Source organism: Geotrypetes seraphini, chromosome 3, assembly GCF_902459505.1.
Source record: "Geotrypetes seraphini chromosome 3, aGeoSer1.1, whole genome shotgun sequence".
In the NCBI taxonomy this organism is placed as follows: Eukaryota; Metazoa; Chordata; class Amphibia; order Gymnophiona; family Dermophiidae; genus Geotrypetes; species Geotrypetes seraphini.
In genome coordinates, this window is record NC_047086.1 from 278784356 (window position 1) to 278808249 (window position 23894).

Here is a 23894-nt window from a genome sequence, read left to right on the forward strand (position 1 = left end):
TGTTTCAGACATGCCTGATTAGTCAGATGTCTTGTTTCTATCACCTGCCTGGTGGGGTCAGGAATAATGAGAAATTCCCTCATAAAAGGGTCATCTTAAATACTGAGCAACAGAACTATTGGGGCAGATGGCACACAGGTAGCTTACCCCTTTTTGTTTCCACCTTGTTTGTTTTGTTTTGACGGAAACCACAAGGGAAAAAGCAATATTGGATCTGGTCCTCACAAATGGAGAGAGTATCTCTATTGTTCGAGTGGGTGCTCGCCTGGGAAGTAGTGATCATCAAACGGTTTGGTTTGATATAACGGCTAAAGTGGAGAGCGGCCGCACGTTACTTAAAATCCTAGATTTCAAACGTACGGACTTTAATGCAATGGGAGAATACCTGAAGAAAGAGCTGTTAGGATGGGAGGACATAAGAGAAGTGGAAAGACAGTGGTCTAAGCTGAAAGGAGCAATAAAAATGGCTACGGACCTTTATGTGAAGAAAATCAATAAAAACAAGAGAAAAAGAAAGCCGATATGGTTTTCCAAACTAGTGGCGGAGAAAAAAAGGCGAAAGAGTTGGCGTTCGTGAAATATAAAAAAACCCAAGAAGAGGAGTGCAGAAAGGACTACAGGGTAAAACTGAAAGAAGCCAAGAGAGGGATACGTCTGGCGAAAGCACAGGCGGAAGAACAAATGGCTAAAAATGTAAAAAAAGGGAGACAAAAATTTTTTCAGATATATTAGTGAAAGGAGGAAGATGAAAAATTGAATTTCTAAACTAAAAGATGCTGGGAACCGATATGTGGAGAGTGATGAGGAAAAAGCAAATGTGCTAAACAAATACTTCTGTTCTGTGTTCACAGAAGAAAATCCTGGAGAAGGACCGAGATTGTCTGGCATAGTTACACGAGAAAATGGAGTAGATTCTGCACCGTTCACGGAGGAGAGTGTTTATGAGCAACTTGAAAAACTGAAGGTGGACAAAGCGATGGGACCAGACGGGATCCATCCCAGGATACTAAGGGAGCTCAGAGAGGTTCTGGCGAGTTCTATTAAAGACTTGTTCAACAAATCTCTGGAGACGGGAGTGATTCCTGGGGATTGGAGGAGAGCGGATGTGGTCCCTATTCATAAAAATGGTCACAGGGATGAAGCAGGAAACTACAGGCCGGTAAGCCTCACTTCAGTTATTAGAAAAATAATGGAAGTGTTGCTGAAAGAAAGGATAGTGTACTTCCTTGAATCTAATGGGTTACAGGATCCGAAGCAACATGGCTTTACAAAAGGTAAATCATGCCAAACGAACCTGATTGAATTTTTTGATTGGGTGACCAGAGAGCTGGATCGAGGACATATGCTAGATGTAATTTACATAGATTTCAGCAAAGCCTTTGATACAGTTCCTCATAGGAGGCTGTTGAACAAACTTGAAGGGCTGAAGTTAGGACCCAAAGTGGTGACCTGGGTTAGAAACTGGCTGTCGTACAGACGCCAGAGGGTGGTGGTTAATGGAAGTCGCTCGGAGGAAGGAAAGGTGAGTAGTGGAGTCCCTCAGGGTTCGGTGCTGGGGCCAATCCTGTTCAATATGTTTGTGAGTGACATTGCTGAAAGGTTAGAAGGAAAAATGTGCCTTTTTGCAGATGATACCAAGATTTGTAACAGAGTAGATACCGAAGAGGGAGTGGAAAATATGAAAAAGGATCTGCAAAAGTTAGAGGAATGGTCTAATGCCTGGCAACTAAAATTCAATGCAAAGAAATGCACAGTAATGCATTTGGGGATTAATAATCGGAAGGAACCGTATATGCTAGGAGGAGAGAAGCTGATATGCTCGGACGGGGAGAGGGACCTTGGGGTGATAGTGTCCGAAGATCTAAAGGTGAAAAAACAGTGTGACAAGGCAGTGGCTGCTGCCAGAAGGATGCTGGGCTGTATAAAGAGAGGCATAGCCAGTAGAAGGAAGAAGGTGTTGATGCCCCTGTACAGGTCATTGGTAAGGCCCCACTTGGAGTATTGTGTTCAGTTTTGGAGACTGTATCTGGCGAAGGATGTAAGAAGACTTGAAGCGGTCCAGAGGAGGGCAACGAAAATGATAGGAGGCTTGCACCAGAAGACGTATGAGGAGAGACTGGAAGCCCTGAATTTGTATACCCTAGAGCAGCGGTCTCAAACACGCGGCATCCGGGCCGCATGTGGCTCTCCAGGTTTTATTTGCGGCCCGCGGTCTGGAGGCGATCATTCTCTTCCTTTTGGAGCAGCAGCCGGCTCGTTCGTTCAAAGCCGTGGGTTGGCAGCTCCTTGCGCTATCCACTCCTGCATCGGAAGCCTCTCTGATATTGTGTCCAACACTGGTCTCCATACCTCAAGAGGGATATAACTCTGTTGGAGAAAGTGCAGAGGCGAGCCACGAAACTTGTCAAAGGAATGGAGCATTTGAGCTATAAACAACGACTCAGGAAACTGGGATTGTTTACCCTCGAGAAGAGAAGACTGAGAGGGGATTTGATAGAGACTTTTAAAATATTAAAAGGATTTGATATAATAGACCAAGAAGCAGCATTGCTAACATTTTCTGATGTGACACGGACAAGAGGTCATAGCCTGAAACTGAGTGGCAGCAGGTTCAGGACAAATGTCAGGAAGTTTTGTTTCACACAGCGAGTGGTGGGTGCTTGGAATGCACTCCCGGAGGAGGTTGTGGCGGAGACTACTGTACTGGGATTCAAGCGCAGGTTGGATGCACATCTTCTTGCATATCATATTGAGGGATACGGTAATGTCGGGTCTCCAAAAAGGAGTACCTAAATGGGCCGCCGCGAGTGCAGAGCACCGGACTAGATGGACCTCGGTCTGATCCGGTGAAGGCGTTTCTTATGTTCTTATGATGTCACAACATCAGAGAGGCTTCAGACGCAGGCACAGATCTCGCAAGGAGCCGCCACCCGCAGCTTTGAACGAACGAGCCAGCCAGACACGCTGCTGCTCCAGTGGCGTACCAAGGGGGGGGGGGCGGTCCACTGTTCTGCCTAGAGTGTGGCTCGTGGCTCGTCTAGAGCAGTGGTGCCCAACCTGCTTCCCTTCCCTTCTCACTGCTGCCATCGGGGATCAGGCCAGCACCATTTTTCTTTGATCTCCCTGTACGTCCCCAGGTTCAGAAAAGAGTGCAAGAAAAATCGAATAAAGAACCCAGCATGGATAACGGCTGCTGTAAAAAAGGCGATCAGTGACAAGAAAGCATCGTTCAAAAAATGGAAACAGGACCAAACGCAGGCCAACCAAAAGGAACACAAGGAAAGCCAGAAGGAGTGCCACCGAGTGGTTAGGAGAGCAAAGAGGAATATGAAGAGAGACTAGCGGGAGAGGCAAAAAATTTCAAATCATTCTTCAGGTACGTAAAGGGAAAGCAACCAGCGAGGGAGGAAGTGGGGCCCTTGGATGATGGGGATAGAAAGGGAGTAGTGAGGGAGGAAAAAGAAATAGCTGACAAGTTAAATGACTTCTTTACGTCGGTCTTCACGAGGGAGGACACATCCAACATTCCGGAACCAGAGGCAATAGAAAATGGAGATCAAGATAGCAAGCTGGTCCAACTAGAGGTGAGCCAGGAGGATGTCCTCAGGCAGATAGACAAGCTAAAGAGCGATAAGTCGCCAGGTCCGGACGGCATTCACCCAAGGGTGCTCAAGGAATTAAGGAATGAAATAGCAGAGACACTTCAGCAAATATGCAACCTATCCCTAAAAACTGGAGAGATCCCGGAGGACTGGAAAATAGCTAATGTCACGCCCATCTTCAAGAAGGGTTCAAGGGGCGACCCGGGAAACTATAGGCCGGTGAGCCTCACATCGGTCCTGGGAAAGATGATGGAAGCGCTGATTAAGGACAGCATCTGTGATCATATCAAAAAAAAAAATGGACAGCTAAGGTCGAGCCAGCATGGGTTCTGCAAGGGTAGGTCGTGCCTCACAAACTTGTTGTACTTCTTTGAGGGGGTAAATAGCCAGGTGGACAAAGGTGAACCCATAGACATAATTTGCCTAGACTTCCAGAAAGCCTTCGATAAGGTACCACATGAGCGGTTGCTCAGGAAGCTATGGAATCACGGGGTGCGAGGGGAGGTCCACCGATGGATCAAAAACTGGCTGGCAGACAGGAAGCAGAGGGTTGGTGTAAAGGGCCACTACTCGGACTGGCAAGGAGTCACGAGCGGGGTTCCTCAAGGGTCAGTGCTGGGACCGCTCCTGTTTAACATATTCATTGACGACCTGGAGGCGGGAACAAAATGTGAGATCATCAAATTCGCAGATGACACCAAACTATTCAGCAAGGTTGAAACCACGGTAGATTGCGAGGATCTCCAAAGGGATCTTACGACACTGGAAGAATGGGCGAAAAAGTGGCAAATGAGCTTCAATGTAGGGAAATGCAAGGTCATGCATATAGGGAGAAGGAACCCGATGTTCACTTACAAAATGGGGGGATCAATGCTAGGGGTCAGTAAGCTGGAAAGAGACCTGGGAGTGATGGTAGACACGACATTGAAGGCGTCGGCACAGTGCGCCACAGCCTCGAGGAAAGCAAACCAAATGTTAGGTATCATTAAGAAGGGTATCTCGACCAGAACGAAGGAAGTCATCCTGCCACTGTACCGGGCTATGGTGCGCCCGCATCTGGAATACTGTGTACAGTACTGGTCACCGTACCTCAAAAAGGACATGGCAATGCTTGAGGGAGTCCAGAGAAGAGCAACTAAACTGATTAAGGGTATGGAAAACCTTACATACACTGACAGACTGAAGAAGCTGGGGCTGTTCTCCCTGGAAAAGCGGAGACTCAGAGGAGATATGATAGAGACCTTCAAGATCCTGAGGGGCATCGAAAAGGTTGACAAGGACAGATTTTTCAATTTAAAAGAAACCACAAGAACAAGGGGACACTCGATGAAATTGAAGGGGGACAGGTTTAGAACAAACGCAAGGAAATTCTTTTTCACACAGAGGGTGGTGGACACATGGAACACCCTTCCGGAGGCCGTGATAGGAAATAGCACAGTAAAGGGTTTCAAGGAAGACCTGGATAGGTTCCTGGAGGACAAAGGGATTGAGGGGTACAGATAAGAGCAGTGGAAGGTTTAGAGATAAGTGTAGAGGAAGGTATAAAATTAGTCAGGGACTGCTGCTCAGGCAATATGCCTGATGGGCCGCCGCGTGAGCGGACCGCTGGGCGGGATGGACCTCTGGTCTGCCCCGGCGGAGGCGACTACTTATGTTCTTATGTTCTTATGCTTCTCTTCCCTGTGGGGCCGACCAACTCTCGCGGCCCGACGTCAATTCTGACGTCGAGAGGATGTTCTGGCTAGCCAATCGCTGCCTGGCTGCCCGGAACGTCCTTTCCCACTTTAGAATTGACGTCGGGCAGCGAGAGTTGGCCCCGTGCAGAAGAGAAGCAGGGAGATCTCAGCCTGTTCTCGATAGTGGCAGCGGCAGCAGCCTATTCTGCGGCGGCGGTAGCATGGGGGAAGGCAGGAAGGAAGAAAAAAGAAAGAAGGAAGGTGGGGTGGGGACAGGGAGCCAGAAAAAAAAAGCAAAAAATGGGGCACGGAGGAAGGAAGGAAGAAAGAAAAAAGGAGGGGGGACAGGGAACCAGAAACAAAGCAAAAAATGGGGCACGGAATCAGAGAAAGACAGACATAGAGAAAGAAAGAAAAAGTTGGGGGAGGGAATGAGGTCTGGAGGAGAGGAAGCATACAGGAGGCTGAAAGAAGGGAAGAAGTATTGGATGCACAGTCAGAAGAATAAAGTGCAAACAGAGACTGATGAAATTACCAAACAATGGTAGGAAAATGATTTTATTTTCAATTTAGTGATTGAAATGTGCCAGTTTTGAGAAAGAAAAGATATTGAACTTTAAATGTGGGTGCTGCAGAAAAAAATAGAGTACTTGGAGGGCCACAGAAAAAATAGTTAATGTCTTATTAAAGAAATGACAATTTTGCATGAGGTAAAACTCTTTATAGTTTATATATCTTTCCTTTCAACTGTTAAAGGAAAGTTTTATAAACTATAAAGAGTTTTACCTCATGCAAAATTGTCATTTCTTTAATAAGACATTAACTATTTTTTCTGCGGCCCTCCAAGTACCTACAAATCCAAAATGTGGCCCCGCAAAGGGTTTGAGTTTGAGACCACTGCTCTAGAGGAAAGGAGAGACAGGGGAGATATGATTCAGACGTTCAAATACTTGAAGGGTATTAACGTAGAACATAATCTTTTCCAGAGAAAGGAAAATGATAAAACCAGAGGACATAATTTGAGGTTGAGAGGTGGTAGATTCAAAGGCAATGTTAGGATATTCTACTTTACGGAGAGGGTGGTGGATGCCTGGAATGTGCTCCCGAGAGATGTGATGGAAAGTAAAACTGTGACTGAGTTCAAAGAATCATGGAATGAACACAGAGGATCTAGAATCGTAAAATAATATTAAAAATTGAACTAAGGCCAGTACTGGGCAGACTTGCATGGTCTGTGTCTGTATATGGCCATTTGGTGGAGGATGGGCTGGGGAGGGCTTCAATGGCTGGGAGGGTGTAGATGGGCTGGAGTAGATTTTAACGGCAGTAGGAACCCAAGCACATTACCGGGTAGAGCTTTGGATTCTTGCCCAGAAATAGCTAAGAAGAAGGTTGGGCAGACTGCATGGACCATTCGGGTCTTTATCTGCCGTCATCTACTATGTTACTATGTTACTATGGTTAGTAGTGGTTTTAAAACGTTGTTGTTTAATGTTTGTATTTCAAGCAAAACAAGCTTATGTGGTTTCAGGGAGTTTGCACTCTAGGACGCGCTAGAACAGTGTCTTGCAAACTTTCCGGCCAGTGGCACACTAAATCCAGTGCCTCGGCCGGAAGGCACCCAGAAGTGCGCAGAGGCCCATCTGGCCCCGACCCACTTCAGTGAAGGGATCTGGGAGTTGTGGGGAGAGGAGGAGAGACGCCGGCCAGGAGGAGAGTTATCTGCGCCAGGTGACTTCCTGTAGGACATGGCTCACCAAGGCATGGATGACTGTCCTCCTTGCCAATGTGTCACGGCACACCTGAACTCTCAGGAGGCACACTTGTATGCCGCAGCACACAATTTGCAATACACTGCACTAGAAACCTTGGTACCAACTGAGGCGGGTGGAGCTCATCCCAGAGTGATGGGAAGTGGAGCATGGAAACAAAACAGTGGGCTCTCTATAACCTTCACAGCTAATAAAGGTCTTGCTCACTGTCAAGACTACCATTCCTGTATACAAGAAAGAAGAATAGCAAGGTAAGAACTTAATCTTTCCTTCTGTGTTAGGTATCTAGCCTGGCAATTAGCTCACCACTAATTGTAAACAGGGTGCTGTTCCTTTTGTGCATAAATATACAGTGTAGTTAATAAATAGGCTCCTAAGATTATAACCTGATAAGATTAGAAATGATGATGATCTTCTTTCATTTATAGACATTGATGAATGTCAGCTTGGCAGCCTCTGCAGAAATGGACAGTGCCTGAACCTAAAAGGGTCCTTCCAATGTACATGCAGCAAAGGTTATCAATTATCTATATCAAATGACCAGTGTGAAGGTAGGAGCAAATGCAAATAACTATGATAATGCGATGAATGATTTGTTGTAAAATCTGAATCTTTTATGCCTGATAATATTGACTTAATAGGACTACTATTGACAGAGAAGTGTATGCAGACACTAACCCCCTCTTCTACGAAACCATGCTAGCGGTTTTTAGCGCAGAGAGCCGCGCTGAATGGCCCGCAGTGCTCCCGACACTCATAGAGTTTCTATGTGGGTTGGGAGCAGCGCGGGCCATTCAGTGCAGCTCTCTGCGCTAAAAAACGCTAGCGCAGTTTCGTAGAAGAGGGGGTAAGTTAGTAATATCTTGTGGAGTACAGATCAGACTAACAGTTATAAGGCACTCTGCCTTCTCAGTTGCAAACCTTTTGATATGGAATTATTTACCTTACCATCTTAAGTTTGAAAAAGATTATTAAACTTTTAGGAAGAAAAATTTTGTCTTATAGTTTCAAACATTTTTTATTCATTTTTCTACTATCACAAACAGGAAATATACTGCAATAATGCAAAGGCAATTTGTCCCCTTCCCTCCTTTCAATCCCTCCCTCCCTAAAAAGAATAGGACCCAGCTTTCATCATTTTAGCTCTTATAGCTAGCTATCAGAGGTGAGTACAACATTTGCTATACACAAAAAAGATAATAGAGTTAACCCCTACTTTTACTTTCTCTTTTACTAAGTCACGGTAAAGATTTCTACCACGACCCGGAGGGCTAAATGCTCCGACACTCATAAAATTCCTATGAGCATCGAGCAGTGTCAGAGCATTGGGCTTAGCAAAAGAGGGCCTTAATTTGTTCAGGCATTTTGGGTAGATTAAAAGCAAAGTTAGTATAATTATTGTGTATTTATTACAGAACGGGAGTTCTCTGTTTGATTTTATGCATATATTCATAAAATTCATCTAGAACAGTGGTTCCCAACCCTGTCCTGGAGGACCACCAGTCAGCTGGGTTTTCAGGATAGCCTTAATGAATATGCATGACAGAGATTTGCATATAATGGAGGTGACAGACATGCAAATCTGCCCCATGCATGTTTGTTAGGGCTATCAAATAATCATTTTGGACAATGTACATTCAGTGTAAGAACCTCCATTTTACTCCAATTTATTTTATATCCAGAAAATTTACCAAATCTATCAATCAAATCTAATAAATGTGGAATGGTAGTTTCAGGATTCCTCAAATGAAGCAAAATATCATCTGCATAAGCAGAGACTTTATATTCCCGACCTACATAAGGAATACCCTATATCTCCTCTGCTTGCTGAATAGCCAATAACAAGGGTTCCAATACAATTTCAAAAAGCAAAGGAGATAACGGACACCCTTGTCTAACTCTCCTCTCCAGACGAAAACATTCTGAAAAAGTATTATTTATATATATATATAATCTGGCAGAAGGGGAACTATACAATGTTTGAATCATTTGTACAAATCCGGAACCAATACCAAACCAATCCATTGCTTGATACATGAAGGTCCACTCTACACGATCAAAGGCCTTCTCTGCATTCAAGGATACAGAGAAGGCTGGATCATCTATGGCTTTTGTTAAATTTAACATGTGAAAAGCCAATCTGGTGTTATTTGAAGAATGTCTTTGAGCAACAAAACCCATTTGGTGCATAGCAACGATATAAGGAGAGCCTTAGCCAAGCGTAAAGCCAATAACTTAGCCAAAAGTTTGCCATCTACATTAATAAAAAAAAAATAGGCCTGTAATTTGAAACCAATGTAGGATCTTTATTTGGCTTCGGCAAATCTATAGTTAAAGATTCTGCCATAGTACCTGTAATGTAACCTCTAGTCAGCTGAGCCTGATATAAATTTAATAGATAAGGTACGAGGGTAATTTGAAATACAGTGGTGCCTCACACAACGAACTTAATTCGTTCCAGGAGCAAGTTTGTTATGCGAAAAGTTCGTTATGTGAAACGCGTTAAGCGCAGTGACTAACGACTGCCTGCAGTGCCTGCGCGGAAGGATGCAATACATCAGCAGCGATCGTGGAAGCTCGGGCGACTTCGTTGTGTGAAACGAAGTTCGTTGTATGAATCATGACATGAAGTTCGTTGTGTGCAGCGTTCGCTGTGCGAGGCGTTCTTTATGCGAGGCACCACTGTATAAAACTCTACAGTGACCCCATCACCACCTAAAGCGGATCCAACTCTAAGGGACTTCATGCTATTTATTTTTAATTTTAGTTAGGTATGTGCATAGTAAGGTGCTATGATTCACTTTGGTCTACTTATTTAAAAAAAAAAATTAAAAAAAATAGAAGTGGAGAACTTGCCCATAGTGGCCAATCTGATTTCATGTTTCATTTTCTCAGAGAAATGAAAGTGGATTGATCACTCTTGGCAACTTTGGTAGAGAACTTTCTTTCCTCCTGCTCTTTTTAGAGGACTGTCCGGGTGCCTGGATGGATTTTCAACCCCTGGTAGTTTGTCCGGATTTCCCAAGCTCAGGGCAATGTCTGGATGGCCTCCGAGCATGCATGGATACGACGTGCTGAAGTGTGATGTGATCGCGTCGCATCCATGCATGTTCAGAGACCCTCCAGACACTACCCCAAACTCTGGAAAAGAGATGAGGGGTTGGGGATGGGGCAGAATTGGGTGGGGCTGAGAGCGGAACAAGAAAAGGCTTGGGCCTAATGGGGTATGGTCACATGCCCTCTTTTCTTCGAGAAAAAATCTGGTAACCCCATCTGTATGCCAGTTGCAGTGACTTGGATTTGTTATGTATGTTGCCTAGTAAATTAACTGTTTAACAATAAAATGTCCATTTCAAAATCTCTGCTGCTCAGAGCTCAGAGGGTACTTGGTTGAAATTTGTTTGACTTAGGGGGCACTTGGCTTGAAGAAGCTGGAAAACACTGGACTAGAGGACAGGATATGAAGTAATATATTTTAAACAAGAAAAACCATCTTTTTCATTCAATTAATCTTTGGAATTTGTCAGGGGATATGGTAAGAGCAGTTTTAGCTGGGTTAAAAAGTGTTTGGAGAAGTTCTTAGAGGAAAAGTCTATAAATCATTATTTTGGGGAAGTCAATGCTTATCCCTCGGGTTAAGTAACCTGGAATCTTATGTTCGGGATCCTTCAAGGTACTTGTAATCTGGATTGGTCTCTATAGGACTCCTAGTATGACCCAGTATTGAAATATGTGGGTTCTCATTCACCTGCTTCCAGATTCTGTAAATGGCGTCCAAAGTTGTGCGCTATCCTTAGATCTATGCACAAATAAATTAGTTAACGAACTATTAACAGTCAACAATTGGCTGTTAGCAATCAGTTATTGATATTATTTGGCTCTAATTTGAATTTGTGTGCGGATCTACACCCAAATCCTCTCACATGTAACCCAAAAGAAGACGTGACTATGGGAGGGGCATGGACGGATCAGGAACATTCCAAAGAATTACTTGAAGTGTTATAGAATTTGTGGGCTGGAATAGTCACTGATGGAAGCAGGATACTGGACTAGATGGACCATTGGCCTGCCCCAGTATGGTTATTATTATGTTTTTATGAATACATGCTAAACTTTACTCTATAAAGAACGCTTAGTCCAAAGCCTTTAGAAAATAGCACCGAGCCAAAATTTTTCCTGGTGCCTAATTTTCTTCACCATTTACTAAATCTGGCTGTTGATGTTCTTCCTGGAATTAGGTTTAAACCCTTTATAAAATAAAATATGTTAAATACCTTGACCTTATCTGGCAAAAAATTAATTTTGTGTATTATAAGAGTAGCCTAGTGGTCAAAGCAGCAGACTGAGACCCAGGGAATCTAGGTTTTATATCCTAGTGATATTTCTTAAAACCTCCATTGCCTCAGGTAAAAAACCTCCATTGCCTCAAGTAAAAATTTTACACCCTGTGTAGACAGAAAAATATTTATCATACATGAAGTTAACTCACATGGATCTGCCAGTAAAAAAGGCATGAGCTAAATGTAAAGAAATAAATGCATTGAATGAAAAATTATTTTCTCCAATATGTTTTAAATATACTTTACATTATCATCATCATTTATTCACAACTGCATTTTGTGTTTGAACTAGTAGAGTATGATTCTGCCCCCTATGGAGAGTCAAAAAAGACATCATAAACACATTTACTTTTTATTCATAGATATAAATGAATGTCAGAATGCCAGTCTTTGCAAGAATGGCAAGTGTAAGAACATCAAAGGGTCCTTCAGTTGTGTATGCAGCAAAGGATATAAAGCAACGGCCACTGGGGACCAGTGTGAAGGTACAAGTGAAACAAGAGGAAAAATGCAGTGGTTCATAACGAGAAATGTTTAATGCTTAGTATTTATTTGTATTTACCTCCTCTTTTTCGAACGCATAGCAAGGGTTTTAGTGCTGGCAGTGGTGGTAACTGCTCTGACACTCATAGGAATTCTATGAGCGTCTGAACAGTTGCCACCACTGCTGCGTTCTTAAAAGAGGGGGTTAGTTATTTATTTGGGTTTATTAACCACCTTTATGAAGAGATTCACCCAAGTCGGTTATTTATGGAAATCATCAGAAACCATTATGAAGAGCTAGCTGGTTGAACTGGTGTCTACAACGAAAATGTGCAAAGATTAAATAACTATACTTTATCCCCTAACTCCCTACCAAGTGCAAAAGTTTTATTTTTTCGTACAGCTTTATCCAAAATGCCACAGGTCTTGTGTACCTGTTCTTTTCCATTGTGTTTTAAAATAAAGTGGTATGTTTTATAGTTAATTACCGGATTCACTCTACTCATAGGGGGCAATTCTATAAAGGGCATCAAAAGTTAGTGCTAAGTTGTAGCATTCTAAGTTCTAATTTTATAATAGCATCTAGGCATCCAGATTCCATTTTATAATACTAGTGTAAGTCAGCATTTTCATACAGGCATTCCCACTTACTATATATGCCATATTTTTCGCTCCCTAAGATGCACTTTTTTCCCTCAAAAAAGTGGACGGAAATAAGGGTGCCACTTCTGAATGGCTGTCTCAGTAGAACTGAGCAGCCATTCAGAAGTGGCACCTGCACATGCAGCAGCGTGCTTGTGTGCCACTGGCCCCGACGTGCCGGTAATCAGCAGGCAGCAGCCCTGCGAAGCACCAGTGACCGGCTCAATTAGGAAAGTGTCCAGGCCCAGGCATTATCGTGCGTGTGCGCCGCGAACTCCGACAAGCAGCAGGCAGCCATCCACCTACCTCCAGCATTTAAAGGTACCACAGGGGGGGCAGGGATTGAATTTATCAGTGCTGGGGGGTATGTAAAAATGATGATTGATTGGGGGGTGCTGGGAAAGAATTTAAAGGTGCTGGGGGGCTAGGATTGAATTTAAATGTCCTGGGGAATATGTAAAAATGATTGATTGGGGGTACTGGGTCGGAATTTAAAGGTGCTGGGGGCTGGGATTGAATTTAAATATCCTGGGGGGTATATAAAAGTGATAATTGATGGGGGGGCTGGGACGGAATTTAAAGGTGTCATGTATATATTAATATACAATTTGGTTCAGAATGGGTTTTTTCTTGTTTTCCTTCTCTAAATCTGGGGTGCGTCTTATGGTGAGGTGCATCCTATGGAGCAAAAAAAATACGGTACTCAAATATAAACCGATCTGAATATAAACTGAAGTACCCTTTTTTCCCCCAAGAAAGGGGGAGAAAAGACTTGAATATAAACCGAAACCACCCCCCAAAATCTCAGTTTATATTTGAGTATATATGGTAGGAGGAGCCACAGGTACACAAATATTTATTGTATTAAAGAGGGTAGAGGATGGAAGGAAGGGTTTGGGTGTTGGTCCAGTTTAAAATATAGGTTTGCTGCCGATGAAGAAATGGAAGCCAAGATGAAACGAGAATACAAAAGCGGTAACACGATTATTGTGGGAGACTTCAACTATCCCGGGATAGACTGGAGTCTTGGAAACTCAAAATGCGCCAGGGAGACCAGATTCCTGGAAGCTATACAGGACTGCTTCATGGATCAGCTTGTTAGAGAACCGACGAGAGGGAATACCATTCTGGATCTAATCCTGAATGGGCTAAGAGGACCTGCAAAAGAAGTGGAAGTAGTGGGACTGTTGGGAAACAGCAATCACAGTATAATCAAGTTCAAAGTTGAAGTAGGAATACTGAAAGGAAACAGAACCACAGTGACAACTCTCAACTTCAAGAAAGGAAACTACGAAGCAATGAGGGTAATGGTAAGGAAGAAACTTAGGTACAGCTTAAAGAAATGGCAGACTGTAGAGCAAGCCTGGTCTTTATTCAAGGATATGGTGAGTGAGGCACAAAATCTGTATATCCCCAGATTCAGAAAGGGGTGCAAAAAGAGCCGAACAAAAGACCCGGCATGGATAACTAAAGAAGTGAAGAAAGTGATAGGTGATAAGAAGAATTCATTCAAGAAATGGAAAAAGGGTAAAACCGAGGAGAACTGGAAAGAACACAGGAAGTATCAAAAAGAATGTCACCTCGTGGTTAGAAAAGCAAAAAGAGAATATGAAGAGAAGCTAGCCAGGGAAGAATGAAATTTCAAACCGTTCTTTAGATACGTTAAAGGGAAGCATCCGGCTAGGGATGAGGTGGGACCATTGGATGACAGAGATAGGAAGAGTGTGGTGAAGGAGGAGAGAGAAGTGGCAGAAAGACTAAATACGTTCTTTTCGTCAGTATTTACAAATGAGGACACATCCAACATACCGGAACCTGAACAAATCTTCAAAGGAGAACAAGAAGAAAAATTAACATCCATGGAAGTAAGCCTTGAAGACGTACACAGGCAGCTAGAAAAATTAAAAACTGACAAATCACCAGGCCCAGACGGAATCCACCCTAGGGTGCTGAAAGAGCTTAAAGAGGAAATAGCGGAACTCCTAAAGCAAGTTTGTAATCTATCCCTGAAAACAGGCGTGATCCCGGAGGATTGGAAGATAGCCAATGTTACGCCCATATTTAAAAAGGGATCAAGAGGTGACCCGGGGAACTACAGATCGGTAAGTCTGACCTAAGTTCCGGGGAAAATGGTGGAAGCGCTGATAAAAGATACCATCGAGGAGCATCTAGAAAGAAATAAACTTATGAAAACAAGCCAACATGGCTTCTGCAAGGGAAGATTGTGCCTAACGAACTTATTGTACTTCTTTGAAGGAATTAACAAACGGATGGACAAAAGGGACCCCACTGACATCGTATACTTAGACTTCCAAAAAGCCTTTGACAAGGTACCCCATGAATGCCTACTTCTGAAACTGAAGAACCATGGGGTGGAAGGAGACGTACACAGATGGATCAGGAATTGGTTGGCAGGCAGGAAACAGAGGGTAGGAGTGAAGGGCCACTGCTCGGACTGGAGGAGGGTCACGAGTGGTGTTCCGCAGGGTTTGGTGCTCGAACCGCTGCTATTCAATGTATTCATAAATGATCTAGAAATAGGGACGAAGTGCGAAGTAATAAAATTTGCAGATGACACCAAACTATTTAGTGGGGCTAGGACTATAGAGGACTGCGAAGGTTTACAAAGGGACCTGAACCAACTAGGGGAGTGGGTGATGAGATGGCAGATGAAGTTCAATGTAGAGAAATGTAAAGTCTTGCACGTAGGAAACAGAAACCCGATATACAGCTAAACGATGGGAGGGCTGTCATTGAGTGAGAGTACCCAAGAAAGGGACTTGGGGGTAATAGTAGACAAGACAATGAAGCCGTCGGCGCAGTGCGCAGCGGCCGATAAGAAAGCGAATAGAATGCTAGGTATAATCAAGAAGGGTATTACAACCAGAACAAAAGAGGTTATCCTGCCACTATATCAGGCGATGGTGCGCCCACATCTGGAGTACTGCGTCCAATATTGGTCGCCGTACCTAAAGAAGGATATGGCGATACTCGAGAGGGTTCAGAAGAGAGCGACAAGTTTGATAAAAGGTATGGAAAATCTTTCATACACCGAAAGATTGGAGAAACTGGGGCTCTTTTCCCAGGAGAAGCGGAGACTTAGAGGGGACATGATAGAGACTTACAAGATCTTGAAGGGCATAGAGAAAGTGGAGACGGACAGATTCTTCAAACTTTTGAAAACTACAAGAATGAGAGGCCATTCAGAAAAATTAAGAGGGGCCAGATTCAGAACCAATGCTAGGAAGTTCTTCTTCACCCAATGGGTGGTGGACACCTGGAATGCGCTTCCAGAGGGTGTGATAGGACAAGGTATGGTATTGGAGTTCAAGAAGGGTTTGGACAATTTTCTGAAGGAAAAGGGGATAGAAGGGTATAGATAGAGGGTTACTATACAGGTCTTGGACCTGGTGGGCCCCTGCGTGAGCGGACTGCTGGGCATGATGGACCTCTGGACTGACCCAGCAGAGGCACTTCTTATGTTCTTATTGTCCAAGAAAGTTCTGTTATATTTTTATACATGTACTTTTACCTAAGAACATAAGAATAGCCTTACTGAGTCAGACCAATGGTCCATCATCCCAGTAGCCCATTCTCACGGTGGCCAATCCAGGTCCCTAGTACCTGACCAAAATCCAAGAAGTAACAACATTCCATGCTACCGATCCACAGCAAGCAGTGGCTTCCCCCATGTCTTTCTCAATAACAGACTATGGACTTTTCCTCCAGGAAATTGTCCAAACCTTTCTTAATACCAACTACGCTATCCGCTCTTACCACAACCTCTGGTAATGCATTGCAGAGCTTAATTATTCTCATCTACTGTCAGACATTAATACTTGATCTTATTATTATTTCACTATTTTCTAAGGAAGTAGTAGGAGAGAATGACATGATGGCAAAATTCCTCACTGTTCCTGTCCCCACGGGAAACCATCCCCATGTCATTCTTTAAGGAGAGAGAGAAGAATCAGAGTATAAATGGGCACAACCACTGACCCTCAAGCCTTGCATTGAAGAATGCTGATGTAGAAGGACTGAGGTTGAGATAGACACTAAAGAATTACACAAGATGGTTTCCCGTGGTTAAATGTGAGGAGGAGAATGCTGATGAATTTTGTTACCGTGTCATTCTCTAGGAAGGTACCCTCAGAATCATTCAAGACAAACAAACCTTCTGCCTTCCTGTGAAACAATATAACAATATCTAAACAAATGACCTACCCTCCATGCGCGCTCCCACCAGTGCTGTAGTCACACGCCTATCCCACAGAAGAACACCAGTACTACTATCCTACCACCCCCAAAATGACCCATGCCATTACCCTCCATGCTTGCCCCCACCAGTGCTGAAGTCACATGCCCTCCCTCCCTGAAAAACACTGGCGCTGCTATCCTGCCACCCCTAAGATGACCCTTACCGATGCCTCCATGTACCCCCCAGCTGACATTGTGCTTATCTATCAACTCTTGAAGAAAAAAGTTGCCATCGCTATTTCTCTGTGTTGATCTGACACGGGGCCTTGAGCATCTTCGCATGTCAAAGACTTCTGGTCCCAGCCCCTCCGAGATGCTGGGAAATTCTCGGAAGAGTCGGGAGCTGGCAGGCCTTGAACATGCACAGATGATCAAAGCCCCACACCGGATCAACACCCAGCACTAGTGATGGCAGCTTTTTTCTTCAACAGCTTCTTCAACAGCTAATGGGTAAGTGCGACGTTGGCCAAGAAGGGGTATGCATGAGAGCAACAGCAGAGGCCATCTTAGGGGTGGCAGGATAGCAGCACTGATGTTCTTCGGGGAGGCGGGGAGCGTGTCACTACAGCACTGGTAGTGCAGGTCATTTTGGGGATGGTAGGATAGCAGTGCTGGTGTTCTTTGGGAGTAGGCCTGTGACTACAGTGCTGGTGGGGGCGTGCATGGAGGGCAACAGTGTGGGTCATTTTGGTGGTGGTAGGATAGCGGTACTGGTGTTCTTTGGTGGAGGGTAGGCATGTGACTACAGCACTGGTGGTGATCATTGGGGATTAAAGAGAGGACATAAGCACTGGTGGTCGGGTGGTAGTTCAAATATAAACCAAGATCCTCATTTTTGGACCACATGTACACCCCCTTGCATTTATGCACTAAAGCCCAAATTCTATATATGCCACCTAAAAATGTAGTGCAATTCTGTAAACCATCTCCAGCACAGTTTATAGAATCATGTGTAGTACCCATCCGTGCAACTAACATTGTGTAGCCTGAATCTCATGGAGGTCTCAACTAGCTTTCAGAGGTCAAAACCTCTTTCTTCAGGTCAGTATCCCTGTCCTGACTTCAGGAAGGGGGTTTTGGTCCCTCAGTTAGTCAAAAATATATTAAAATTAGTCCAATAAAAAGGATCACCTTATTTCCATTTTCTATTTACAGTCAAACCTGGGTTTCTGAGTGTTTTGCAAGATGAGCAAAACATTCTCGCAAAACTTGTCTCACAAACCGAGTGTTGAATCGATTTGCGAGCACCCCCCCCCCCCCCGATAATCGGCATCACTCCCCTACCCGCTCGCAAAGGCTCCCCCGCTCGAACCGGCACCCCCCCTGTGCGAACCGGCACCCCCTGCCCGAACAACTTGAACTTACCCCCCCCCCCATCTGGCACCGGCACGCAGCCCACAGGATGTGCCGGTGCCGCTAGAAGATCTTCCTGCCTCTGCCGGGCCTTGCGCATGCATCTGCGCATGGTCAAGGCCTTCTAATTCTCCCTCTCACCGATTCGCGTGGATGGGGGGAGCAGCGCCGCTGGCCTCGGGGGGGGGGGGAACGTATTAAAGCGAGTTTCCATTATTTCCTATGGGGAAACTCGCTTTGATATACGAGTATTTTGGTTTACGAGCATGCTTCTGGAACGAATTATGCTCGTAAACCAAGGTTCCACTGTATAAACATTTATCAACACAGCTACAATACTACTTTATCTTAAGCAAAATAAATAAATAAAAGAAATAGAAATATTTTTTCTACTTCTGTTGTCTGATTTCTGTTTTCCTCATCTCATCATTCTCTTCCTTGCATCCACTGTCTGCCTTCTCTCTGCCTATTCCATATGGCATCTCCTTTCTTTCTATGTCTCTTCCAGAAACTGTCTGCCTCTCCCTTCCATCATACATACATACATACTTGCTTGCATCAATGTTATTTGGTACATAGAAACATGATGACAGATAAAGTCCAAATGGCCCATCTATTTGCCCATCCCCAGTAACCATCATCTTTTTCTGTCTTCGAGAGATCCCACGTGCCTATCCCAGGCCCTTTTGAATTCAAACACAGTCTCTGTCTCCATCACCTCTTTTGGGAGGCTATTCCAAGCATCTACCACCCTTTCTGTAAAAAAAAAAAAAGTATTTCCTTAGATTACTCTGGAGCCTATCACCTCTTAACTTCATCCTTTGCCCTTTCATTGCAGAATTTCCTTTTAAATGAAAGAGACTCAACTCATGTACATTTACATTATGTAGGTATTTAAATGTCTCGATCATTTCTCCCCTTTCCTACCTTTCCTCCAAAGTATATAGATTGAGATATTTAAGACTGTCCCCCCATATGCCTTATGATGAAGACCACATACCATTTTAGTAGCCTTCCTTTAGGCTGACTCCATCCTTTTTATATCTTTTTGAAGGTGCAGCCTCCAGAATTGTACACAATATTTTAAATGAGGTCTCATCAAAGTCTTATACAGGTGCATCAATACCTCCTTTTTCCTACTAGCCATACCTCTCCCTATGCAACCTAGCATCCTTCTAGCTTTCGCTGCCACCTTAAAATCATCACATACAATCACACCCAAGTCCCACTCTTCTGTCATGCAAAAAAGCATATCTCATGCACATATGATTTGCATAAGTTGAAAAAAGGCTGAAAAACTACTTATCTCAAACGCATCAGTGAATCAGTTTAAGCCCAAATAGCATGCATATAATTTGCATGTTATTTGTACAGAGCATCACTTGGGAAACAAAAATTGCTCCTGCCATAGTATTTTTTCATCTTGGCATTGGAGTTTGGAGCATTGTGTATCGGGGCCCTAGTACCTGATTTTTTGCATGGTGTATAGTCACTTTGGTAATACAATCATAGCAAATGTGCACAAAGAAAAGATATCCTCATTCATGGAGGTATATTGCATTTATCAGGGAAGGTACTTGACTAACTGAAGAATTTGAACTTAAAAAGCATAGAACAATTGCAGCCAAACAACTGAAGTTAAAATGGAACCAAGAGAAAAACTCTCCTCCCTCTCTTGAGATAGTGGAGATTTGCTATCTAAAAAAACAGAGGAGAGACTTGTCTTTGTCTCCTGAGACAACCATGAGATTTACTCATATGGACAAGTACAGTTTCTAACTCTATCTGCTTCCCCCAATCCAGCATGTGTCCTATTTTCTCTCTCTTCCCCAATTCCATCCAGCATGTGGCCTTTATGCTCTCTCCTCACCACATCTGTCTCCACACAATAAACCTAAAGCGCCACTCAACCTCTTCCCCTTGTCAGGCCATCTCCCTCCCTTCCCCTCACCTTTTTTGAACGTTTTTCCAAACCAAATTTCTCTCTCTCAGAGGGGCCCTGACATGGCAGCTGTTCTCACTAGTTGCAAGCAGGTGCCCCGAAGCTTCTCTGATGCAGCTTCCTGTTTCCGCTGGATCATGTCAGAGGAGCAGCTTCGGGGCAGCCACGTGCAACTAGTGAAAATGGCTGCCACGTCAGGGACCCTCTGAGAGAGAAAACTTTGGTTTGGGAAAATGTCCACAAAGATGAGAGGAAGGGAGGGAGATGGCCCGACAAAGGGAAGAGATGCCTGGACCACGGGGCCCCCTGGAGCTGTGGGGCCCAGGGCAGCTGCCCTGCTTGTCCTCTCCTAACACCTGCTCTGCTGTCAGTGCCTACCAATCAGCATTCAGGCACTGGCAGGAAAGCAAGGCTATGACAGCTCAGACCCTGCCGGTAAAGTTTGCATGGGAAATAACGCTCTTTGTAATGCATTAGCATAGGACTCTCGGTGGATGCTACGATGAGCAGCCACAGAGAACCCTTATGAGCATTGGTAGGAGAGTTTCCTTGCAAGTAGGACTGGTTAAAACCAGTCTTACTTACAAGGAAACCTTTTGTGCATCGGGGCCTAGAGGAGTGCCACTGTTCTTAGCATTCCAACTTTTATTGGAAGAGAAGAAGCAACCAGGCTCTTTGCAGAAACTCCCTGCTTATTTCTTCTCCAGTAAATGCCAGAATGCTTAAAGAAGTTTCTGGGTGGTCCAATTTATTATTGTTGGTTTTACAGTATCAGATGAATTTCCAAAACTATTATGGCATAGGTATCTGAGTAACAATACCAGACTTGCATGATTTTTTAAAAAACATGTACATCATTTACATTGGAGTGCATGAGACGAATGAAATTGCATATTGATTTTCTGGGAACATTGTTCTGTAATTTCTTTTCAGTTTATTTGTTCATAGTCTGTTCTTTCACAAATGTTTTCACTATATTAGCTGCAAATTCTTTCCAGTACAGACTGTTTTAAAACAATGTTCTTGTTGTAGCCAATAAAAAAAAAGACAAGGCTTGAAAGATAACACTGTCTCTTGTATGGTTAAAGGAAATGAGCTAACTCAGTCAGGTTTATAATCAAAGGGGGATATTTGTGGTTTTAAACAGTGTGTGTAAAACTAGGACCCAGCCTTTAGTACTGTATCATTTCAAGAAATATGAGATCAGAATGGAGACAAAGGGGAACATTTTTAAAGATTGCTTGTCCCACGTAATAAAGTATAATGTCCTTTTACTTTAAATATATCAGCCTAACAATCTAAGTAATGTTTGTTTAGATTAATAGACTGACCCATAAGGAAACCATTTAAATTTCTGGCTATAATTTTATTACAGACCTGGATGAATGCCAAGAAATGGATGATGCTTGCCAGGGAGGTGGGAACTGCACCAACACTTTGGGATCTTATGAATGCACATGTCCAGATGGCTTCCAGCTGATTAATGGCAGGCGTTGTCAAGGTAATTTAGTCATAGACCTGTACATAGAAAATCACTTTGGGGTTAATTTTATAAAGTACTTCATGTACATAAACTCCATTTTACATGTTTTTTCAGGGGCTTATTACCCTAGAATGTGTTCATATAAAAGTATGCATAGTGCTAAAGAAAAACCATACTTTCATGTGTCTCTCCTCTCCCTATGCACCCAAACATCCTTTTAGCTTTCACTGTTGACTTTTCTACCAGTTTGGCCACCTTAAGATTATCATATATGATCACACCCAAGTCCCACTCCTCTTTCATATACAAAAGTTCTTCAACTACTAAATTGTACCATTCTCTCATGGTCCTGCATTTTTTAGCATTAAATCTTAGCTCCCAAATTCCAGGCCATTCCTCAAGCTTCACTAGGTCCTTCTTCATGCTATCAGGAATGTCTACCTTATGCAGATTTTGATATCATCCGCAAAAAGGCAAACCTACCAGATAATGCTTCAGTAATAGTGTACTCAGACTTGAGATACCTTAACTATATTTGGATATAGATATGGAATCCTTGAAATAATTTCACATGAAGCAGGATATAGAGAGTGCAATAAACTAAAATGTGTGTGTGTGTTGGTTGGGGGGGTTATATCACTGCCCATGCCAATCTTAGGCCCCTTTTACAAAGCTGCGGTAGCGATGCTGCTGCAGTAAATGCACCAAAGCCCATTCAATGCCTTTGGGCCTTGGTACATTTACCGCAGAAGCATCGCTACCATGGCTTTGTAAAGGGGCCTTTAGTGAGGTATCCTACATTTGATTTGATTTATTGATTTTATATACAATGCTATTAAAGGTCCTTGTTACACTACCAAACCTCCATTTTTCCTTGGATACAATTTCATTCATTATTCGCACTTAGGATCTAATTCATTATGGTCTTTTCTCATAGAGCTGGGTTGGAAACAACTTACTGTACCCTCAAAACAGATTTCTTAACTTTTAAATGCCTTCCATAATAATTGAAGAGGATTTGTTTTGTCCTAATGCATTAGATAACTATTTTATAAAGATTGTATAGGACCTGTATGTTATCTTCACTGAACAGTATGGCTCTATGATGGGAAATTTAGCCTATAATGACTTATTGGTGGTTAGTTTAATATCATAGTTCATGGTGCTATGGAATGCTGTTATAATAGCTTTACACTCATATCAAAGTTTATCGGAATCCTCGAATGCCTTGTATTCTCTGCATCTTCTAGATATCGATGAATGTGAGCTCTCTGAATTCTGTTCTTCTAATGGGGAGTGCTTAAATACAGAGGGCTCCTATCGCTGCATCTGTGAACAAGGCTTTGCAGTTTCCTCAGATGGGCGCACATGTGAGGGTAAGATGAGTAAGGACTGAGTACCTAAAACCAGCAAAATTTAATAAAGGAATTCATTGCTTTAAGACAGAAATAATTTAAACTGTCCGGGCGTGTCAAATAATGCAAGTGCAAATGAAAAGAAGAGAAATCTGCATTTTTGTAATGCAGATTATTTTCTTTTGTTCTTGAGAACTGTTCTGTGTTGCCATGGCTTTAGTATAACATGTATAACATGTCTCCTGCAGGGATTATATAGTTGAACAAAGAGTTCTGATAAACTGGAAATGTCTTCTTAATATTGGTAAGAAATTAAAAGATACAAACTATAAAGATGTAGTTAAATGCCAGTGCAATCTTTGTTTTTTGGGGTTTTTTTTTGGGGGGGGGTTAAGGATGTTATTTTTAAAATTGCTTAACCTAAACTAAAATTTAACATCTATTTTTTTTTTCTCAAATTGTCTTTACTTTCTAACAGATGATTCTATAACTGGGTGCATGCAGTGACATGTTCCTTGCTTGCATAATTTGTGCCTTATTTGGCCCTTAGGTATACAAGAGCACTACAAGCTATTCTGTGAGGCAATACATAAGTGCTATAGCATGTAATTGCAAGGGGGTGTACACATGGATGAGACATTGATGTCACCTACTTACACCTACATTTTATAGAATACTATAAGTTGTGCACCCACTTATGACCCATAGACCTTGACTTAAGTGGGTTCACCTCAATGTGGGTGCATCAGTGCTGACTTATACTAGTATTCTGTCTTGGCACTGATATACCATTATAGAATTGGCGCTTAGCATATGGCATCAACATGCCTAATGAGGTACCAAGTTATAAAATTAACCCCTTTTTTTGGATGTAACTATAATGGAATCTAGAAAATGGTAGCCATGTAAGAAAACTCAGAATGCTAAAATCACATATCTTCGTTCTTTCTGTGTTTTTGTTTACTATAATGTGTAATCTGTGAGGATCC

At 43.0% G+C, this 23894-nt stretch overlaps 1 protein-coding gene across 7 annotated transcripts in view; it reads left to right on the top strand.

Annotated features, from left to right (window-relative positions):
* The window catches only part of LTBP1 (latent transforming growth factor beta binding protein 1), a 941660-nt gene that overhangs the window by 814639 nt on the left and 103127 nt on the right, over positions 1–23894 (top strand). For all 7 annotated transcript variants that reach the window (XM_033937066.1, XM_033937071.1, XM_033937073.1 and 4 more), the window contains 4 exons: positions 7479–7601; positions 11753–11875; positions 21443–21568; positions 22801–22926. In XM_033937066.1, the coding sequence (XP_033792957.1) occupies positions 7479–7601; positions 11753–11875; positions 21443–21568; positions 22801–22926 (498 nt within the window). The remainder of the gene's footprint in view (positions 1–7478; positions 7602–11752; positions 11876–21442; positions 21569–22800; positions 22927–23894) is intronic.